The sequence below is a fragment of the Sinocyclocheilus rhinocerous genome, unplaced genomic scaffold (genome assembly GCF_001515625.1).
Source record: "Sinocyclocheilus rhinocerous isolate Xijiao unplaced genomic scaffold, SAMN03320098_v1.1 scaffold329, whole genome shotgun sequence".
NCBI lineage: Eukaryota > Metazoa > Chordata > Actinopteri > Cypriniformes > Cyprinidae > Sinocyclocheilus > Sinocyclocheilus rhinocerous.
This window is the reverse complement of record NW_015652820.1, coordinates 59,673-82,764: the sequence shown is the minus strand read 5'-3', so window position 1 is coordinate 82,764 and position 23,092 is coordinate 59,673. Positions and strand designations below refer to the sequence as shown.

Sequence of the window (23,092 nt, the reverse complement as noted above, 5' to 3'; positions counted from 1 at the left end):
GTTGATTATACTGGATAGATTGACAGGGCTAGACTACACTGAACTGAATTAGACTGGACTAGAATGGACAGAACCGGACTGAATTAGACTATAATGGGCAGGAATGGATAGGACTGGACTAGTATTGACCGAAGTGGTTTAGGCTAGATATGATGGCCTCATCCTATAAACTGGGCTGGAGCTGTGACAGACTGGATTTGTTTAGATTACACTGGACTGAAATGGATTGGACTGGACTAGAATGGACTTAAGTGGGTTAATCCATTTAACTAGATTAAATGGCCTCATTCTCTAAACTGGTCTGGACTGGAGTTGATTTTATTGCACTAGACTGACTGGGCTAGATTACACTGAACTGACTTAGACTGGACTGTACTGGACTATAATGGGCAGGAATGGACTAGTATGGACCGAAGTGGATTAGGCTAGATATGATGTCCTCAACCTATAAACTGGGCTGGAGCTGATGATAGACTGGATTGATTTAGATTACTTTGGACTGAAATGGATTGGACTGGACTAGAATGGACTGACGTGGGTTAGGCTAGATTAAATGGCCTCAATCTATAAACTGGACTGTCACTGGACTACATTTCACTGAACTGAACTGAAGCTGATTTTACTGGACTATATTGACTGGGCAAGACTATATTGGACTGAATTATGGTTCAGCTATATTAGATGGTCTCAACCTATAAACTGGACTGGTTTACACTACTTTGGACTGAACTGGTCTAGAACAGGCAGGACTGGACTAGTATGGACCGAAGTGGGTTGGGCCAGATAAGATGGCCTCAACCTATAAACTGGACTGGAGCTGATGGCAGACTGGATTGGTTTGGACTACGTTGGACTGAAATGGATTAGACTGGACTAGAATGGACTTAAGTGGGTTAATCCATTTAACTAGATTAACTAGATGGCCTCAATCTATAAACTGGATTGGACTACATTTCACTGAACTAAACTTGATCTGATTTTACTGGACTAATTTGACTGAGCTCAACTATATTTAACTGAATTATGGTTGGGCTAGATTAGATGGTCTCAACCTATAAACTGGACTGATTTACACTACTTTGGAGTGAACTGGTCTAGACTGGGCAGGACTGGACTAGATGGCCCCAACCTACAATAAAACAGCTTTCTGTCATTTTAACTCTTGTTTTGAACAAATATTCAGTGTTTCAGCCTGAAGAACAAGTGTTACTCATATGATAGACACCAGAATCTGGTTCCTGGATTGCAGGCTGTTGTATCAGAAATCTTTTCACTAGCCCTGGGCGAATCAATGTGCGAGCATCCTTTGACTTGCACTGTGAGAGTTTGGCTTCTCCAAGGAGCAAATACACTCATTCCTTGTTCACATGAATTTGGATGTAGGGCAGGTTCTACAGCACCAAACAGAAAAAGCTCCACGATCTGCAGACATGAGTCAAAGACATTCAGGCACCAGCCTTGCATTAAAAATGGAAATGTATTGTTGTGGCGACATAAATATTGATAGCCCAATTCCCCAAAGTGGTAAACATAGTGCTTTCTGTCAATACTGATATGACAAGTGAAACATTAGGAGAAAATAATCAAGCATGCAGCTCCCATCTTTCACAAACAGCGAGCTGGATCGAGCCGGCTGAAGATGCTCCCTGGATGAGCGTGATGGCCTGGCGTGTTTTGTTGTGAGTTTAAACTCCTTCATTCTTCCACCCAAAGGGACTGCTGCAGTCTGGCCTATAAAACCCCTCTCACAGGGAGAGAGAGAGAGAGAGACTCATTCTGGGAGATTTCCTCTCCGGCGTAATTATGCTCACAGATTTTATGTGACAGTGAAAGGGAACTAGACAAGGATAAGTGAGATAGGGGTGCAGGGTTCAACCTGGAAACTGATCAGTGAATTTAAATTACATTACGAGACAAACAAGCAAAAGCCAAAGACTGACAGGAGAAATCACTACCAAAACACATTTAAGGGGACAGTGATTTACTCACCCTCATGTGGTGCCAAACCTGATGGGACACAAAGCATATGGACTACATTTATGGTAATTTAATGGTGTTTCTTCTTTTGAGTTCTGGAGGAGAAAGAAAGTCATACAGGTTTGGAATGACATGAGAGTGAATAAATGATGACAATTTTCATTTCTGGGGTGAACTGTCCCTTTAAATTGGCTTGTTTTTGCTGTTACAAGCTGTAACTGTAACATGCAAAAATCTTGAGCAATCTTGGTTAGTTTCTACTACTTCTTCAAGTTTTACAAAATAGGAATGTGACAGAAAGGACAATATAGTTTACTAAGAGTAGACAGACTGAAAACACGATGCTCTCTGCTCTGTTGGACACACTATCAATCAATGCAAGACAACAACAGCAAACCACATTTAATACTGAATCAACCGAGGAACAACATATTGTTCAGTCCAGCTTTGACTGACAGTTCGTTTGTCTAAACAGACCGGCTGATTTCCAGACCTGCGGAGCTGCTCGTATTCACAGTGAATCTTCTGTAAACTGTACAGCCACATCACAGTCCCCGCTGCTGATTCCCGACAGCACTGCCTAAAATCATTTTCCCGCGTCTGTCACAAATATCTCTGCGAACAGAACGGTGGTCCTTCTCCGCCTCACGAGGAGTTTGCCGGCGGATAAAGGCATTTGCAATTCAAATCCACACCTCAGACACTCGGGTAGTAGATTGTTTGCAGGATTCAATATCCCTGAACACAAAGCACCTGTTGCCTCGGAGGAAATGAAATATCTCCTAACAAGCCTTCGTATTTCTCTCTCTCAAATGGATTGTGTAAATGCTCGGCTCAGATGGAGGACGGGTCAGCCAGGCCAGCTGGGATTCCAGAAAGCGGAGAATTGATCAAAGAGCATTTCCTGGATCTCTTGTGTGTGCGTGCTGTAGTGACACTGCTGACTGAGCATGCTGAATTATATATGTCAGACTGAACGTCTCACCACTTAAGACCATTTATCAGGCTCTAGTCGGACAGCACTTTAGGGGAAATCTTCGAGCCTCACAGGGACAGACTTTATAATGAGATAAATAAAGAGTGGGTGGTTCACACAGGCAGAGTTTGATACTCTGCATTTATGTGGGATTATGGGATATGCAGAGTGCATCTACCAGGGTCATGTGAATTGCGAATGCCTTTTAAAGTCCAATTTGATTCCTGAATTTGAATTGAGGAAGTAAAATGGGATGCAGAAGTCTGAATGCGAATGGAAGCAAAATGAACTGAAATTCAAAGAAAATCATATAACTAATTTTTAATTAGAAAAGCAAAGTTTGAATAGCTTTGAAGTTTGAAAGTTTAGAACTCTTATAGATGGAATGATTGATCGATAGATACTGTAGATTAATTAACCTACAGTATGTGGATCAGGGTGGAAAAAGAGCTTTCTCAGAATCCATGTTCAATTTCTTTGAACTGCAATTCAGTATATTCCTATTTTTGTCATTCCAAATAAAATTCCAACTTCCATTAAAATTTCAGCTGATTAATTTGAACCAATTTGTTCTGATTTTTTTCCAGTTCTTTCGTTTTGAATTTTGCCCTATCCTGACATCACTGACACAAATGCAGCTGTGTTCATATTGATTCCATGGTCTAAAGAGTGCAATTCAAACACTCCCAAACCATGCAAATAGTAAACAATGTATCATTCTCAGGCATACCTAAAAAACTGGCATTACAACTGCAAAGTGAAAAAAAGGTGGTGCAATACTAAAGTGCTGGTGTAAAAGCAAATAAATAATGCATGCATCCTGTGTTTTATGATAATCAGATATGAATTTCATCACAACTACACCAGTCTACGCACTAGAATTGTTTAAAAATTATGAATATTAATATTTCATTTACACATGATGAAAACAACAACTCTCAAACCCCACCTAAAACTGCTGTGCCTTTAAAACTTTTACAGTATGTAAATGCCCTCTGTGTTTGCATGCAAAATGAGAAGCAACTCTAATAAAATGCAGCAGCACACTTTAAAGTTGGGATCTTTCTGAAGGATCTGCAGCTGCTACACAAATGCCACATACACACTGCAGCCTAATTTGGTTGTCAATTCATCTTTTAGTGCTTAATCCTGTTCAGTACACAAAGCTCAGACAACTGTTAATTCTACAACCAAATTAACTCCCGAAAAATTCAGGTAGTGACAACAGCATTCACAGAAATTCTATACAGTGTGTACAGAACCGACCTGAACAACTAGTTGTTAATGATGTGTTTAAACGCATATCTGCATTGAGTATTTTCTGCATGTGGTGCAATAAAATCACAGAGTATGTTTTGACTTTGACTTAGTGTTGCCAGATCTTGCTAGAAAAAACAACAACAACAAAGAACAAGCCCATAATAAAATCAAAACCAAACGGTTTATCTTAGAAATAATCCACATGACTTACTTTATTAACTCCTTAAAATGGATCGCTTTATGAGTTAAGCCCAAACTACAAGCCCAAAGATGGTTGATACGCATCGCGTGTAATAAGTGGACATGGCAACCCCCGTCCAAAGCAGCTTTACAAAAATAAAAACACTACAAAACACTTAACTGCGGTTGTCACTCCTGAAAACTTTAGAGTGTGTACATGGCCTTAAACAAAACCAGCATATTTGACAGATCTTAAAAGGGATAATTAAAGACCTTCGTTCATCTTCGTAACACAAATTAAAATATTTTTGATAAAATCTGAGAGCTCTCTGACCCTCCGTGCAACTGCAATGTTCCCAGGTCCAGAAACGTAGCAAGGACATCGGTAAAATAGTCCATGTGATATCAGTAGTTCAACCATAATTTTACGAAGCTACGAGAATACTTTTTGTGTGCAAAGAAAACAATAATAACATAATTTATTCAACAATTCTTCTACCCAAGTTACCATCTTCCACCATTTCCCTGAGTTACCGTTGTTTACGTTCAGCATGCGCGCGCGCTTTCGCCGAACGTAATCAGCGTTGTTCATGTTCAGTAGACAGCGTGCGCATGCTGAACGTAAACAACGCTGATTACGTTCAGCATGCGCGCGCGCTTTCGTCGAACGTAATCAGCGCTGTTTATGTTCAGTAGACAGCGTGCGCATGCTGAACGTAAACAACGCTGATTACGTTATGGGGTACTCTCCAAAATGGTGGAAGATGGTAACTTGGGTAGAAGAATTGTTGAATAAATTATGTTATTATTGTTTTCTTTGTGCACAAAAAGTATTCTCGTAGCTTTGTAAAATTATGGTTGAACCACTGATGACACATGGACTATTTTACCAATGTCCTTGCAACGTTTCTGGACCTGGGAACATTGCAGTTGCAATGCTGTCTACGGAGGGTCAGAGAGCTCTCAGATTTCATCAAAAATATCTTAATTTGTGTTCTGAAGATGAACGAAGGTCTTACGGGTTTGGAACGACATGAGGGTGAGTAATTAATGACAGAATTTTCATTTTTGGGTGAACTAACCCTTTAAGTTCTTCAGCTGTTTAGTAATAACAGTATCTATCCTACAGTACTTGTTCCTTATTACCTCATCATGACTGGATGGAAAATGTTTCTGAACACCTCAGTGTGCATGTGGGTGGTCTTACATGTGTGATGTCAGAACGCTTTTGCAGAGTGCGGAGGAAGTCTTGAGTGCTGAATGTTACAGTATGTTTTGATGGCACATTGAACTCTTTTAGCTCAAAAGACCAAGGAAAATTTTGATTCCTCCTGAAATGACATCTTAAAGAATAATTTCTGTGTGTAAAAATCGAGAGGCCAGTACAATCTGTGTGAGTGTGTGTATGTGTGTGTGTGTGTGTGTGTGTGTGTGAGTGCGTGCGTGTGTATCTTGGACGAAGTCTGATTGTCTCGGCATGATTTCCATTATTCATAGTTCTGTGAGTGGCTCTAATTGTACCATCATTACCAGCACGAGCTCTAATAACTGCCCCCGATTCCTCATTCGCTCTGACAGATCACTTCAAGCGCCATTAAAACAATTATCTTAAGAAGACTAGCACTGATTAATATTCCCATAATGCTCTGTAATTACACATCACTGATATGTGGATGTGGCCGGAATCTTTGAAAACAGTTTTTTTTTGTCTGTCTTCTATTTTAAAGTGATACAAACGTTGAGATTTTTTAGAAAATATGCAGCACAAATTTCTAAGGCTAAAGAAAATGAAAGAAGAGGTTTGCTATGAGAAAAAAGATTACAGACGTCCCTATTACAGTGAACTACAGAAGCGCTGTTATTGCCCTATAACTCATGAGTCATTTCAAGCTTTTTTACTGCACTGCAGTATTTTTAATAAAAAAGTGTCACATCGGAAGGTTGTTGCAGCATTATTGCATAAAGCTCTGTATAATGGGGCCATTGTTGAGTAAAACACAATGTTCTTTGCCAAACTTTGTAGAAAAACTCTAACTATGGCAATACAAATGTTCCCAAAAAGCTGCAAAAATATACAGATATTTTAGTATAATTGAGATGCTATTATAGTTTTTATTCATATTTTGATTTTTTAAAAATGTTATTAATTTTATTTATTTATTTTATTTTCATTTTAAAGTTTCAGTCTTTGTGATTATTAGAAGTTTTTTTTATTTATTCATTTATTTTAAATGTCTATTACAGATTTTAATTTCAGTTTTAGCTATTTTAGTACTTCAAATTAAACAATGAAAATTAGATAAAATAAGTTCAATATAAATATAAAATAAGTTTTTTTCTTAAATATTGTATTTCAGTTCAGCTTTTTTAATGATGTTAGATGTAGTCAACAATAATAACCCTGGTCATAAACATGAAATATACTGTATATGATAACCTATTAGGACTCATCCAATCAGAATGTCGAAAAGTGTCGAAACTATAAGTTTACATTCATATACAGTACATATAGAAGTCTTAAAGGTACAACAGGAAAGGCCCGTTTAATTCTAAGGGTAAGTGACAAGTCAGACAATGGACATAAACTACACTGAAAGAAAAATTGGTGTAGGATTTACTCTTAAAAAAAAATTAATACAAATAATATAAATAATTTCACCGTTTGTATCACTCTGCTTGCAGTATTTCTCATAGCGAGTGTCATGGTGAACGCCCAACTCCACTGTCATTTTATAAATAATACTGTTTTGACACAGAATGTAGTTTTAAGAGTTTTTTAGCCGAGAATTAGGGCTGGGCGATATGGCCAAAAATGATCCCGATAATTTATTTATTTCAGGTTTAAAGGGATAGTTCACCCAAAAATGAAAATTACTCCATGATTTACTCACCCTTAAGCCATCCTAGGTGTATATGACATTCTTCTTTCAGACGAATACAATCGGAGTTATATTAAAAAAACATCCTGGCTCTTCCAAGCTTTATAATGGGAGTGGATGGTAGCCCAAAATTTGAAGTCCAAAAAATTGTACCAATCCATTATAAAAGAAGTCCATACGGCTCCGGGGGGTTAATAAAGGCGTTCTGAAGTGACGCGATGCGTTTGTGTAAGAAAAATATCCATATTTACAACTTTATACAACCTTAATCTCTAACTTCCGCTAACTGTCATACACGCATTCACGAGAGTGGCGTACAGCGGATGACGTAGCACGTAGGCAAACGTGGTGACGAACGCGGAAGTGACGAACGCTTCTGAATGCCTTTATTAACCCCCCGGAGCCGTGTGGACTTCTTTTATAATGGATTGGTTCAATTTTTTGGACTTCAAATTTTGGGCTACCATCCACTCCCATTATAAAGCTTGGAAGAGCCAGGATGTTTTTTAATATAACTCCGATTGTATTCGTCTGAAAGAAGAAAGTCATATACATCTGGGATGGCTTGAGGGTAAGTAAATCATGGGGTAATTTTTATTTTTTGGTGAAGTAACCCTTTAAAGCCAGATTTTTGCTCCAAAGTGAAAGTTGTTCCTTAATTTTCCTTAAAATAAACATCTTAAAAATATATATATTTCTTAGTTTCTGCATGTTCTAATGAGTGATTTCAAATCAAGAAACAGGTTTGTGTTGAATCTGTGCATCATTCGTTCATTCGTTTTTTGATTTAATATTAAAAGTAGAAAAAAAAAAGAGAGAAAAAACGGCTCCTTTTTCGTTTTTTTTTTTTTCGTTTTTCGTTCAGGGATAGAAAAATGAATAAACAGCTTGAATATTCGATTTCTACATGTAGGCGGGAATTAAACACCCCTTTCTGCTGATTGGTTAGCTGAAGATCAAACAAACAGACTAATGAATAGCTTGTACTGGGGCAGAGCCAAGACAGGGCTTTCTTCTGTGGAGATATAAATTCTATTCTTTGCATCAGCTGGGCATGGCAGGGTATGATATGACGGCTGTCATAGCCTACCCTGCTCGCCCAGTAGGTCGGTCTGTTTAAGTAATGAATTAATTAATTAATTTGTTTCAAAATAAATATTTTAAACACTAACACTTATATATTAGCCTACAACGTACACGCAAGAACTGTCATTCTGACTGACAACCGGACAACAACAGATATTAAATAGCCTACTCTTAGAGTTTTATAATGTAGTCTTGTGTTTTATTAAAATTTATTTTAATTGATATCTCAAAAGGATATGCGCTCGCACACAGGACTGCAATGCAAGATTTTCATAAAATGTAAAAACTTGGTTTCTTTCTCACCACAGTATACCTTCAGAACGCTTGGAATATACGCCACAAGACGCATAGGATTATTTTACGACAGATATGAATCCGCTTCAAAAAAAAAAAAACTAAAGTCACCATTCTCTGCCATTAAATTAGCAAGTGCGAGCAGGAAATTTTTTTGTGTGTGTTTTGAAAAAAAGTAATAAGCCTTTAGAACAACATTAAGGCTAGTAGTTCACAACTCTAGTTCACACAGTTCCAATAAATTGCGATGGGTTAAATAAACTCAATAAGCAGACTGTAGATTGCTACAGTCAAGCGCAGACCAGTATTGAAGTGCACAGAAAATAAGCAGCAGTCATCATTAAAGCAGTTTAAATATGCAGTTTAAATTAATATTGAGTACTGATTGATGTTCACTTGGATTTTTTTTCCCATCGAGGGGAAATAACTTAATACTCTGTCATTTATAGTTGTATGGTAAAATGTATATTTTTATGTGTAGCGTTACGTTCAAAATAACTACAAAAAGTCATGCCTTTGAAAAATAAAGAGAACAACAGAATGCGCTGCTTTAGCGCGTCTCGGTCTCCTTGAGCATCTTTCCGGCGCATGCCACAAACATGAACCACAGCGAATACTTGTCTTTTAAAAGGCTTTATTTAGATTATTTGACGTTAAAGGCATCATATAAGTATAATGATAAAAAAGGGACTTTACAGTCTGTAAAATACGGTAGGCTATAGCAAATCATTTTGCGGACCCCCTATCACTTTAAGAACTGCTGGTCTCCACAGAAGAAAGCCCTGTCTAGGCTCTGCCCCGGTACGAGGTGTGTCGAGCTGTTCATTAGTCTGTTTGTTTGATGAAAAAAGATGAAATGTAGTTGCAATAAATGCGTTAAGAATCCGTACAACTGCAGCAGCAGAGGACAATTCTGCTGTGTGAAACTGCGGAAGAACTGATGACGGCACGGTTTGATCTTCGGCTAAAACAGTCTGTTTTGTAAACTGCTCTAGTCTGCTCGCGCTGCGTAGCAGTTTTGAACTTTGAGCCGAGCAGATAAACGGTCCATGTGGCGCTTTTGGCGCATAAACATTATAATGAACATTTATCGAACTCTTCATATCGTTTTATCAAGGAAAATTATATCGCGATAATTATAGTTATCGATTTATCGCCCAGCCCTACTGAGAATGTACCTGTTTAGACTTCAAATATACGGTTTGTTAATAAGGATAACGTCTATTTTTATGAGCGAGTCAGCAGTTAAGACTTTTATATTGAAAGAGACTGAAACAGGGTAGTTATTTTTTTATTTTCAACAACACTTTGTAAGACGCAGCCAACAAATGCACTGAGCTGTGCTGTCATCGGAAATCATCCTTAAAAGATTAAATGATAGTACAACAAAGATATTGTTTTCCTCATAGCCATGCAATATGGCTGTATATATATATTTTTATGAGTGAGCTAACTGCACAGCTACTCATGTGATATTGCTCATGTATAACCTACTCCAATAATCTGTGTTTAATTTACAACTTTGAAAAATCCTTTTTTACAATGTTACTAAATCATGAACAACTAAGAAACCTTAGTTAACTATTATTATAGTTATAAACCTAATATTATAAGTGTGATAAATGCAGTGTCTCTCACTAAAACTACTGTGGAAGGCAAAAGCGAGACACCTGTAGTCACCAGTACATGAGGATTTTGATAAGCACTCTAGATAAAAATAACAGGTTGTTTGTGTTTCTTCAGGACTAGCTTTTGCCGGAAGTTCAAATGAACACATTTAATTAGAGACCATCTACTCAAGAGCTCAAAAGGCCTGTTTGGAAGTCGACCATGTTCAGTATGATTACTGTGTTTGTAAGGCAGCATTCAGCTCGAAACACTTAGCGTACAGGCTCCATTCAGACAGTCCTCTAGCGTTTTCTGCAGTGGTTCTGTTCCTGTAGCTCAGGTAAAGTACTAACCTTGACACTAGCAATGCCGAGGTCACGGCTTTCGATTCCTAATAAAACACACTGAATGCTGTAAACACAAGCATCTACTAAACAACACGTAATACACTGCAGTTCAAACATTTGAATTTTTAATGTTTTAGAAAGAAGTCTCTATCTAACGCTCACCAAGAGTGCGTTTATTTGATAAAAAATACAGAAATATTGTGAAATATTTTTACATTTAAAATGAAATTTAAATTTAAAACAGTTTTCTTTGTGAATATATTATAAATGTAATATATTCCTGGTATATACTCTATCAGAATACTATAAGATCATATAACTCCAGTCCTACAACATGAGCTTGTTTGTGTGTGTGTGTGTGTTTGTGTGTGTGTTACCTGTCTCTCTGTGAACTGAGGAAGCACAGCAGATGACAGGCCCAGAGCAGCGGTCCTGCGTAGGTGCTCAGTGCCGTCAGGAAAATGGCAGGTGCTTCCACATAACTCTCCAGACCCACAAAACCCACAGAGATGTCCACCGTCCCGATGTTATTAGAGTTTCCCTGAAGAGACCATAAAACATCAACACACACAGGTTAACATACATTCTGACATTTTATAAAGACCCCAAAAATGAATGTGCCATGGCTGTCTGGAATAACATGAGAGTGAGGGGAATTAATATTTTTGACTTAACTCCTTTAATACTTTGTGCTAGGGGGTTTGAAAACCCCTTAACTGTAAATATATGCTAAATAGGGGTTCTTGAGTTGATAAAAGAATAATAATCGAATGTTAAATTAAAATAAATAAATGTGGATGCATTATAGAATCTCCATAAAAATGAAATTTCAACATAGCATAGTGCGATTATAAAATCATAGGCAGATTTGATTAAATACGTATATAGCTTTTGGGCTGTGTTTCATTTTGGGAACGCAATGTGCACCACGTTTACATTTGCATAATTTCCTACATTTCTATGGATAGAAGTTTACAGCATTTCAACAGTATTCCACCAAAATAAAAGCTTGAGGATTTGAACGTTTGAAAGTGAAGAATTTAAGATGTAAATATCTTAAATATTAGTATTGTACACATTCCAGTTTAAAATAAATTATTATAATTATCAAATACTCTTTTTTTTATTTCACAGGATAATTTACAACAGTAGTATATTTATATCTTCAATTTTAAGGGTTAAAATACTGCTACTACTACTACTACTATTATTATTATTATTATTATTATTATTATTATTAAGCCCTATATACATGCAGCCCTATATAAATAACCTTAATATAAAACATAAATAAAACACTAACTAAAAAAGCATGTCATTACATGTAATTTAACAATCAACCAACATCAGAGATCCATGAAAACAAAAAAACAAAAAAAAGAAAAATTTTTCATGTAGCCCTATATATAAATATTTTCAAAATAAAAACAAATTAAAATAAAATAATAACTAAAAAAACAACTTTCATGTTATTTGACCAATAACCAACCAACCTCAGCGAACCACGTACATTAATAATAATTATTTAAAATATTAATCTAAAATTTCAGGTGGGACTTCAGGTAAATATTTGACATCTAAGGGGTTGCCCTGACAAAGAAAGTTTGGAAACGGCTGATATACAGTAGTAAAGTGATGCAGCAGAGGCTTGAGGTGCCCTGCAGTTATTCAGGTGAGGTGAGAGAAGCGCTGTGTTTCTAGTCTCCGCTGACAGACTCGAGTCTGAGGGTCGAGGAAGAGGGGAAACAAACGAACAGATCCTGCTCTTTACTGTCAGGGGCTCACAGGAGGCTGTATCTGTCACTCCGGAAAATCCTCCTCCTCAATCGCTCTCCTCTTGCCCCTCTTACTCCCATTATTTCATGCTAGTTTGCAGTGTCAGGGTGGGCGGGAAAAGGGCCTAGCCTGACAAAATGAGCTTAATCAATGTGACAATTTACAATTAACAATCACCTCCACCCTGCTTAATGACTAGAGAGAGAAGAATATATCCGTCCTTTGACAGTTCAGTTGCATTGACCCTGACTGTCCCTCGATGATGATGATGTCATTGTCAAGCCCATAATTCCATGCTCGGGTGCTTTAAATGATAATTGGCCAGTAAAGCATCATTTATGACCCTCACTTACACACACACACACACACACCTCAACTCAGCTCTGATTTGATTTACTCTCGATGTCTCATTATAAAACCGATTCTTTTGATCAGGTTTATAAACAGTCCATCTGTCTGTCATCAGCTGGGAAAAAAGTTTTGCGACTTTTATTCCATGTCTGTCAGTTTTGAGATCATTTATACTAAAGGACAAAAGTTTGGAATAATTAAAAATATGTAATGTTTTTAAAAGAAGTCTCTTATGCTCACCAAAGCTACATTTATCTGATGAAAAAATGAAGTAAAAACAGTAAAACTATGAAATATTACAATTTAAAATAAATCCTTTTTGATATTTTAAAATGTAATTTATTTCTGTGATGTCGTATTATTATCAAAGTTAAAAACAGTTTTTGCTGCTTAATATTTATGTGGAAACTGTGATAGACTGCCATTCAGAAGTTTTGGGTCAGTAAAACAAAGAAAAATAAATTAAGTAAAAAAAAAAAAAAACATTAAAGACATTTAAAGTGTTACAGAATATTTCTATTTCAAATAAATGCAGTTCTTTTGAACTTTCTATTAATAACATAATCCTGAAAAAATGCATTATGGTATTTAAACACTGACAAACATTCAACATCAAATATTAATAATTGATCATCAATAATAATAATAATAATAATAATAATTGAGTAGCAAATCAGCATGTTAGAATGATTTCTGAAGGATCATATGACACTGAAGACTGGAGTAATGATGCTGAAAATTCAGCTTTGTATCACAGGAATAAATTACACTTGAAAAATATTTATAAACAGAAAACCGTTTGAATTATAATATTTCACAATATTACAGTTTTACTGTATTTTTGATTAAATAAATTATGCCTTTCTGAGCAGAAGAGACTTTTTTAAAAACATAAAAAAATCTTAATTATTCAAAATTTGATGAGTAGTGTAAACTGCACTGTACATATTTGAGTCCAATCAAATGCTGTCTAGAATAAGTCTTGCCCCCTTCGCAAAGCAACCGACTAGCTAGAGTTGGAATGAAACCATTCATAATTGGGTCTTTGGTTGCCCTAACATGCATATTTTATTTATTTTCACAACCATCAACTGGTTGCAATGGAAGTTGCTGGAATTTATTAATTCTGAAAGCCTCTTCATTGTTTTTTTCCAAGAATTCAAACTGTCACGGCTGTAACTAAACCTGCTGGCTAGAAATAAAGGTCTCCAGCAGCAGAAGCTGATGATTTTATGGTCGAATTGATGAAATATGTAAAGAAAAGTCCTGCACGTTTTGCTGAGTCAAGATTCTATAATGGAAATCTGAAATGAATGGAAGAATTCTGTTGTCGTCATTGTTTATGAGACTAAAGGGCATTTACACACTCAGGTTTGTTTCATTTTCCATAGGAATCAATATGGTTTAGGGTAGGATTCAAATTCTGTTCACAAGCCAGCCTAATTTGCAGAAGTGAAGTGTTATCCTGTATAATGCATTTTTCTTGTCTACAAAGGAATAGATTTTAGTCAGCAGACTGCATTCTTTGAGTCTCTTGAAGTATTATTTATATACTACTATAGCATTTATTGATATTTTTGGAATGATTAATACTGAAATATTCAATATATTATTTAAAATTGTATAATATAATTATTTTATATTTTATTTAATATTTTGAATTAGCTTTTAATTTTTATATTTTCAGCTTTAATTCTAGCTTAGGTTTTAGTCATTTTGTTGTGTGCTTTTGTCATTTTTATTAATTTCTATTTATCTTCAATTTATTTTTATTTGTTTTAGTTAGCTTCAGTATTTCAGTTTTAGTGATTTAGTCATGCTTGCCACAGTCACGTCCTTCGGGCTTGCCACATTAACGTCCTTCGGGCTTGACACATTAACTGCCGGCTGACTTGAGTAGAAGGGGAGATCGAGGCGAGCTAGGGCGGCGACGCGAGCGGCAATTTCCATCGCCGGGGGGGTGGGGGGAACCAGGAAACAAAAACTTCTCAAAAACACGGAAATTAAACACGGGGAAGGGATGCCGCTTACTGTTGGGTCCGCTGTTCTGTCGCACATGGGGAGCAGGACACACACAACATGGAACAGAGTCTGACATTTATATTTTTAGTTTTTGATGTCTAATATTTTTTTTTATATTAGTGGTCAAGGCAACATTTCTAATTAGTGTTTTTATTTAATATTTTCCTATTTAATATTTATATTATATTTTATTTTAGCTTTTTTTCAATTAATGAAAATGATTTTTAATAGTTTTAGTTAACAATAGTAACACTGCAGCAGAAAGTCAAAAGTATAGTTCTTCATATGAACAATTTTGTTAGTTAAACCAGACAGAAACCATGTCATTTCAATAAATGCTTCCCATTTTTGCTGCCTTCGCTTTCAACATTAACTAGTCTCAATGGTGGTATTATAACAATGATAACGCAAACATACCAAGGTTCGGTGCCAAATAAGTACAATCAGCCTTATTCATGATTTCAATGTAAATCATTCATAAATTCAGCATTTCAACTCTTGATGGAATCAAACTTGGGTTTAGGCCGAGCGATCGACCCCAACGTGTGAAAACGTCCTAAGAACAACGAAACTGCAATTATTTAATCGATATGCATTAATGGAGGAAACCAGACCAGTATTGTCTTCACTAAACAAAGCCATTCTTAAAGATGTTCTCTCATCATTACCTGAAAGTAGAAGAAAGCCTGGCCGAACCAGTAGTGCATGATGGTAGTCTGGGCGGCATCGTAGTGCAGCTTCTTCCAGATGAACTGAGCCATGACGGTCTGGATGAGCAGACAGCAGGCCAGCGTGGGCAAATTATGAGCTCTGAACAGCAGAGCCACCAGTAACACCACCCCGCTGTACACTTCCCACAGTCCTCTGCTCTTCAGCCGCCCGCTGTCCACTGCTGACGGCATCACCTGCGAGCGCAACAGGTCCTTCACGCCGGTGAACAAGATACCGAGGACAAAAACGTAGACGAATCGCGCCTCGACGGTTCCTCTGAAAGAGAACATGAGAAAAACAGAAGGAAATATTCTTGTTTAGGCTCATCAAAGACACTCACATTTTCACCCGCTCTCTTTCTTACACACGGAAGAATCGATATCGACTGCAAACACCCTTTTGTTTGAAGGCTCGTCTTCATCTTGGGCAAAGCTTGTGAAGTCTGGAGAGAATCAATAACAGCGAGGTTTGGTGCTTCGCAGCGGAGAGGAGAAGTTACTTATTATAGCCCACAGGGGGTCAGCGGGGTCACCTGGAGAAACCGCCTCAAAGACCACCTTCTCGCTTTTGACAATGTAGTAAACGCAGCAAAACTGCTGGGACAATATCAGGTCAACATCAGAGATACAGACAGAATATACAGTACGCAAAATACCTCAAATAAATGCTCCTACTGTCAGGACAAAGTACACTGAAGCTATTTAATGGGACAATATCCAATACAACATGTTAAACTAGATCTGATCGTAATATTAACAGTACAGTATATAACATAATTTAATCAGAGCAGTATTTCAAGTTCAAGAAGAGGTTTTAACCCTCTGGTGAATCAATATTGGTGGTGGTCAGAATGACTTTTTCTATTTTAATAAAATGAATGTACTGTAACTTAGTTCAAATGTGTTTTTATTTAATATTTTGTACTTTTAGGGGATTTTACGGTATTAAATTATATGTATGCATAGGCACAGAAAAACTCGAGATATTCTCTATTCGCAATCATATTAGCGAAACAGATCTGACAAACTATCCAGTGCATATTTGGGATTGCGCTCAGGAGAGCGTCAAAAGATTTCTATTAACATTTTGTTTTTTGCTGCGCTGAGCAGTGTAGCCAATCACAGACATATCTGTTGATTTCTTGAACGCAACGGTCAATCAGAGGCGTTAAGTTAGAATCCACTCCACTCAAAACACCAGTTTTTGTCCATTGCTGAGTTTTGCAAGCTGCGAATCCTCTCATTATAACAAAACGTCATGAGATCGCGATGAACTGAGACGAGGGACAGCTTTTTAATGATTATAAAGAGAGCACTTTTTGTGTGTTTTATATATTATCCATTCAGAATTTTATTTTCCAGTCACATACACACTGCAAAGTTTCGGGAATGACATCCACATATTTATGTGGGATTCACACTTGAAAGAGCAATGGACAGGACAAAAATATAATCTACGTGAAAATGTATGTGCATTGAGGCTAGAGCACACTCACTAATTTCTGAAGCACCCTCAGTATTTAATTCTGGAACCGAGCCTGGATAAAACTGTGTTTGAGCAGTTTTCATTATCAGTAGCTCATATTTAGGAGATCGCATGGAGTGTGGCAGCAGGCTATGCTTCAAAGTCAGAAAAATGAGCAGGATATTTGTTAATTTCCTCAGTGAAAATCTCTATACAGTTAGAGAAAACATTAATGCAGTTAAGTGAATCTCCGGTTTCAACAGCTCTGATAAGTAATAAACGTGATGTGTGGCCAGTCAATGTTAACTTTATTTTAATCAAAACATTATTTACCCCATTTGCATGTATGGAATAGTTATGAACCACTTACTACCTGTTAACCACTTTTTGAGCAAAGACCTGCAAACAGAATTTCCAAAAGAAACTGTTGTAAATCTTGAATGCTTGAAGTTTGGTCTTTTTTTAAGAAGACACTTGTCAAATTAAAGTTAAAGTGAAACTGCAAAAAAGTTTACAAACATTGAAGTTTATTATGAAAACTGCACAAAAATACTATTTCTGTATTTTTTACTCCAAAACTGTGAAAAAAAATCAAAGCCATAAATCTAAACAAGTTGTGCTCCAAATTTAAGGCTGATATCTCAAAAATGGGTGCAGTACCAAATATTCCCACTAGATGAAATTCGTTTCCATTGCGGTTATTTTTGATGTCATGTGACTATTTGCCTTCGCCACGCTCCTTAACACACATCATTGTTGTAAGTATAATCAAGGAGGAGTGTTCGTAACAACTCATGTCTGTCCATCAATTAAAACAGCGAAGACCTTTACTGGTGCAAAAAACTTTGCAAACTTTATTTACTAACCTTGAGAAACATAATAGAACAATCTGAAACTGGATTTCAATATCATCATTAGCTGTGATCGGTGTAATATGTAAGGGCTCGTCCCTGCACATATTACTTGCTCTTTTATATGTACTCTAATAATGAAATTGACATTAATTTAATAATAAACAGCAGTATTTAGATTACTGTAATCTAAATCATTACTGTAAATGTTAATTCAGTCATTTTTAGTTTTACTGGTTGTATTTAGTGTTACTTTATGGTCAAGTTTGATGCTGTCAATAGGTGGAGTGTGTGTAAGGCTGAGCAAGACTTAGCCTTCCCATAAATTTTCACTTAGGGGGGTTGGGGGAAAAAATGCCACCAAATTGGACAAATATGCCCCCGTACAATTAAACTAAACCTATTAAGGATGTCACAAATAAAGTGAAAATTAAATGAAAAGTGTGGCTGCAACATTAAATTTAGATCTGCTAAAGATGCGTCAAATTATGCATTTTTACAACATTCTGCATTATATCCAATCACACATGATTGTGTTGAGCTTATGAATGCAACGGCCAATCAGAGGCGTTCAGATGAGTCATCGCTGAAATGCCAAGTTGTGTCGAGCACGCGCATGCAGACTGAATTCTAAACTCTCGCGAATTCAAAGTGGAAATGTACGTACGACATAGTAGGTAAGAGATTCATTTGGCACTGTAGGCAGCTTTATTGATTATAACGGAGGAGTTTTTGAGTGTGCCTAAACTCACGCTAGACTGAAGTCAGTCATCATGTTCTTTGATAATGTAAATGTTCTTTGCTTGCTTTTTGTATATAATTTATTTGCTGTTTGAATAACTGTGGAACTGAAAGCGTTATAAATAGTACCTTACAATGTTTTTATTAAATTATGATCACGTTATATACAAATTCAGTCGTATTAAAAATATTTTGTGACATGACACCCATATCTGGTACAGTACCATAGCCTTTTTTCACCAAAAAAAAAGTTAATTGGACAGAATTAGTCAGAATTAGCTACGAGATATAAACTCACAATTGCTAGAGAATAAAAATTGTGAGATAAACAGTCACAATTACTTTGTTTTATTTTTATTCAGTGGGTGCTTGCCTACACTCTAAAAAATGCTGGGTTAAATACAACCCAGTGCTGGGTCAAATATGGACAAACCCAGCAATTGGGTTGTTTTGACCCAGCGGTTGGGTTACTACCCAGAAGGTTGGGTTAAACATATAACCCAACTGCTGGGTCAAAACAACCCAATTGCTGGGTTTGTCCATATTTCACCCAGCACTGGGTTGTATTTAACCCAGCATTTTTTAGAGTGTAAAAGACGGGGCTATGATGTGCATGTTAATAGCCTTAGCCTGAAGTTGGTTCACCCTCCGCCTATGTGTCAAACAAATTATGATCATTGTTTTTGTACCACAACAACAACGATTTTTTTTTACTAAAATGATCAATTATCACAGTTGACTAATGTTTTCAAAATGGTGCAGCTTTTCCAATACACTTTTTCTACCAATTAGCACTAGCAGTGTAGCGTGACAAAACTACAATATAAATGGTTGTTTTAAAGTCATATTGCAGAGACTCGCATGACATGCAAAAACTAGATATCATGACCACAAATTAAGAATTTGTTCCCACAACTTATTAATTGATTCATTCGTTCTCTCATTTAGTTAAGTCATGGCCATAATTAAACTAAATTAATTCTTTTGATATTTAAATTCATGGCCACAATATCTTGATTTTTTTTATTGCATTAAAAAGTCCAAATCATTTTAGTGAATTGGTTTATTCTAATGATTCATGGATCAATTCAAACTGAAACAATTCAATGATTCATCTCTGCACAAAAGTCTGGTTTAATATTAAAATAATTTGTTAAACACTGCCACTCATCACTGTTTTTAACTCTATATTCCAGTTTTTTTTGTGTACATTTATCTTTTCAGGTGTAATGCTGTCACTCTAATCAAGATCCATTCATTTGAAACCCTTGTTCTTTAACCAAAAATACTCTTCTGATTAAATTATATTATATAATCCAATTATGATGATCTGATCTAGTTTATCATACAGTACATTGCCCCCTTGAACAGCTTCAGTGCACTTTGTGTAAGTAGTTTGCATAGTGCACTTTTTCCAAAGGGCAGCGTGACTGTATGTACTTTAACTATGTTAAATTAGGAGTCGCTTGTCGCAGGAGACTCTACAGTTTCACACAACACTGGATCAGTCACATTAAATGTGATTAGAGCAAAACAGGCAGGGGATTTCAGCAATTTCCCTGGAGAAGGAAAATCTCATCATTTTTATTGCCACTGTGTCTCTGTTCCTCTTCACTGTAAATAAGCTCCATCAGAGAACAAACTACATCTGCACAAAACACTTTAATCCAACACGTGTTACCATGCCAACCAGAACTTGGCAACGGCACGTTGTTCCCAGGCATATGCCGAGAGAGTGACACAGCAGGAAAAGTGACGACTGGAGAAAATCATCAGACACACACACATGCACGCACGCACGCACACACTCAGTCCAGACTCTGCATTTGCTTTGACCAAATGTGGAACAATTCGTTTTGTGTTTTATTACAATAATGCCACCTGCAAAGCTAAAGATTTAAGGTCAATAAACGTTGTGAACTTTATTATATTTTTAAAGGTTAAAAAGGAGTGTTTCATGCAAAAATTAAAATTCAGTCATCATTTACTCACACTCTTGTTGATACAACCTGTATGACTGACTTTTTTATTATTTATAAATTGAAGTCTATTAATTTTATCAAATTGTTTGTTTATTTTGTTGTTCATTTGATCTTTTTTTATTTTGCTCAGTTGTTCATTCATGCAAATTGTCAGTCTTTTATTTGTCCCAATTATTTGATCTTTCTTTTTTGTTTTGTTTTTTGTTCTGTTTGGTTATTTTGTTCCTTTGATCTTTTCTGCTCATTTGTTCATGCAGTTTTTGAGTTTATTTATTTATTCAAAACAGTTATCCTTTTTCATTACTTTTTTCTTTTGTTCATTCTGTTTATTGATCTTTTTTGTTTGTTCATTTGTTAATTCCTGCAATTGTTCAGTATTTTATTTATTAATTTAATCTAAATATTTGTTCATTTTCATTTATTCGGTTTTATTTTATTATTTTTGTTTATTCCTTTATTTGTTTAATCTATATTTCATTTGTTCATGTGTTCATTCCTGTGCACAATAATGCTACCCACCAAACTAATAAATTCAATAAACTTTTTGAACTTATAAATCAGATTTATAAAGGTTCAGAAATGAGTGTTTAATGCAAAAATTAGAATTTGGACATCATTTACTCACACTCATTACTCACATAACCTCTGTGACTTTCTTTCTTCTGTAGAACACAAACATAGATTGTGTTTATGCTAAATGTTTGCACTGCTCTTTTCCAACCATTAAAGTCATACAATATATGGAAAAGAGCAGAATGAATAATTTTTCAACGTTTCGGTTCAACAGAAGAGAGAAAGTCACACCGGGTTTGCGAGAGCAACAAAGTCCCAAGTAGTTTAAAAAAGCTATTGTGAACTACAGCATAAGAAATGAGAGGAAGAGCTAAACACATTTGCATGTCTTTGCTTGGAGAAAGAAAGCAGATGTTCCATCATGCTTTATTTATCTACAACAACAGCGACTCAATCAGAGCGTGAGAAAGAAAGAATGAGAGTGATTGAAACCATGAGTGTCCATTCATGTTTGGTGTTACTTATACTGTAGTGTCACCCAAAGAGAAGAATGACCATAAAACACTGAGGAAAAATGTAACGTAATAGAGAGAAATAGAGAGATGCGGCAAGAAAGATCAAAAATTTGAATGAATAAATTAATGAATAAATAAATAAATAAATAAATAAATACTGAACAATCAAAGGAATGAAAAAAAGAACATTTAAAATAAATAAATAAATAAATAAAGTGAGCAAAAAAGACAGATTAAAGGAACAAAAAAGAATAAACAACAGGGAAAAACAAAAAAGAAAGATCAAATAATTGGAAAAAAATTTCATAAATGAACAATTGAGCAAAATAAAAAGAAAGATCAAATGCAAAACAAAAGAAACAATCTGAATAAATTAATGAATATTTGAATAGCTGGAGGATAAATTTCAATCAATAAGTAAACAAACAAAAATAAAAGAAAATGATCAAACAAACTAATGAACAAAAAGAAAAACAAAACGAAAGATCAAACTAATTTGATCTGGAGCTGCTGCTAAACCAGCTCCACTAAACTGCTGTGGATGAACAGACTGCACAGTTAAAGGCCACTAGAGACTCTGTATTTCTAGAAAGTCTACATATAAACATTTATGAAGCTCTGTTGTGTCACAGAATGAGCAAAAGTAACATCAGTGCACTTGAGTTCGCTGGTGTCAGCAAAAGCTTCTTAATAAAAAAACAATAACTGCCCTGGAATCATGTTGTACTAAACTCATGTTCATGCTGGCAGTGTCTTGAATGGTCTAGCAATAACATGGCCAATAACCTAAAGTTTCCAGTGACAAATAACAGTGAAAGTGAAGATGCTGCATTAATCGGAACATATTTGATCCTCGACATTACAACGTCCAACAAAACCAGCTGCGTATGCACTTTTACAGTGCTGCAACACGTTGTAAAAATCGACGCGTTTCAGAAGGCGGGGCATACAGGAGAAACAATAATGTACAGTATGTGGAAAATAATGTGTTTTTTTAACTTTAAACCGCATAAACACATTTCATTACACCAAATACACAAAATAATGTTCTTTTTAGCAGCATCATATGACCCCATTAGGTCAATCTTCATTAGGCAAAACCATGCAAATGAGGCTCTTTACAACGTACTGGATTCACAAACATTATACACCTTGTATACTGTGGCAAATCCAGTAAAAACCTGTGCATCCTTACTCTCAGAAACTGTGCAGATCTAGCCAACCAGACTGAAGTTTGTCCATTTTGTGTGTAGCATTCATCTGAATATCATTAATCTTTGTGTTCTGCCAGTGATTCCCTCGGTCTGACGGGTTTCAGTCTGGCACTGAAGGTGTGTGAAACGCACACAAAAATAACAATAATATCAGCGTGTGTGTGTGATATGCGTGAAAGAGAGGTGGTTTGGGTTGCCAGATATTGCGTCAGATTTAAAAATGTCCGCTCTAATAAAGGAAAACGTTGGGCAAGACTGTGGTCGGCAGTCTCCAGACAACAGACCCCACGCGCTGCCTTACATAAACTCAATAAATATGCTGAAGACACGAAATGTCTGTTTATT

At 36.0% G+C, this 23,092-nt stretch overlaps 1 protein-coding gene across 1 annotated transcript in view; it reads right to left on the bottom strand.

Annotated features, from left to right (window-relative positions):
• The window catches only part of LOC107715161 (GPI ethanolamine phosphate transferase 2-like), a gene marked incomplete at its 5' end in the record, with an annotated part of 81,969 nt that overhangs the window by 2,115 nt on the left and 56,762 nt on the right, over positions 1–23,092 (bottom strand). The window contains 2 exons of the mRNA XM_016521222.1: positions 10,985–11,148; positions 15,425–15,743. Coding sequence (XP_016376708.1) covers positions 10,985–11,148; positions 15,425–15,743 — 483 coding nt within the window. The remainder of the gene's footprint in view (positions 1–10,984; positions 11,149–15,424; positions 15,744–23,092) is intronic.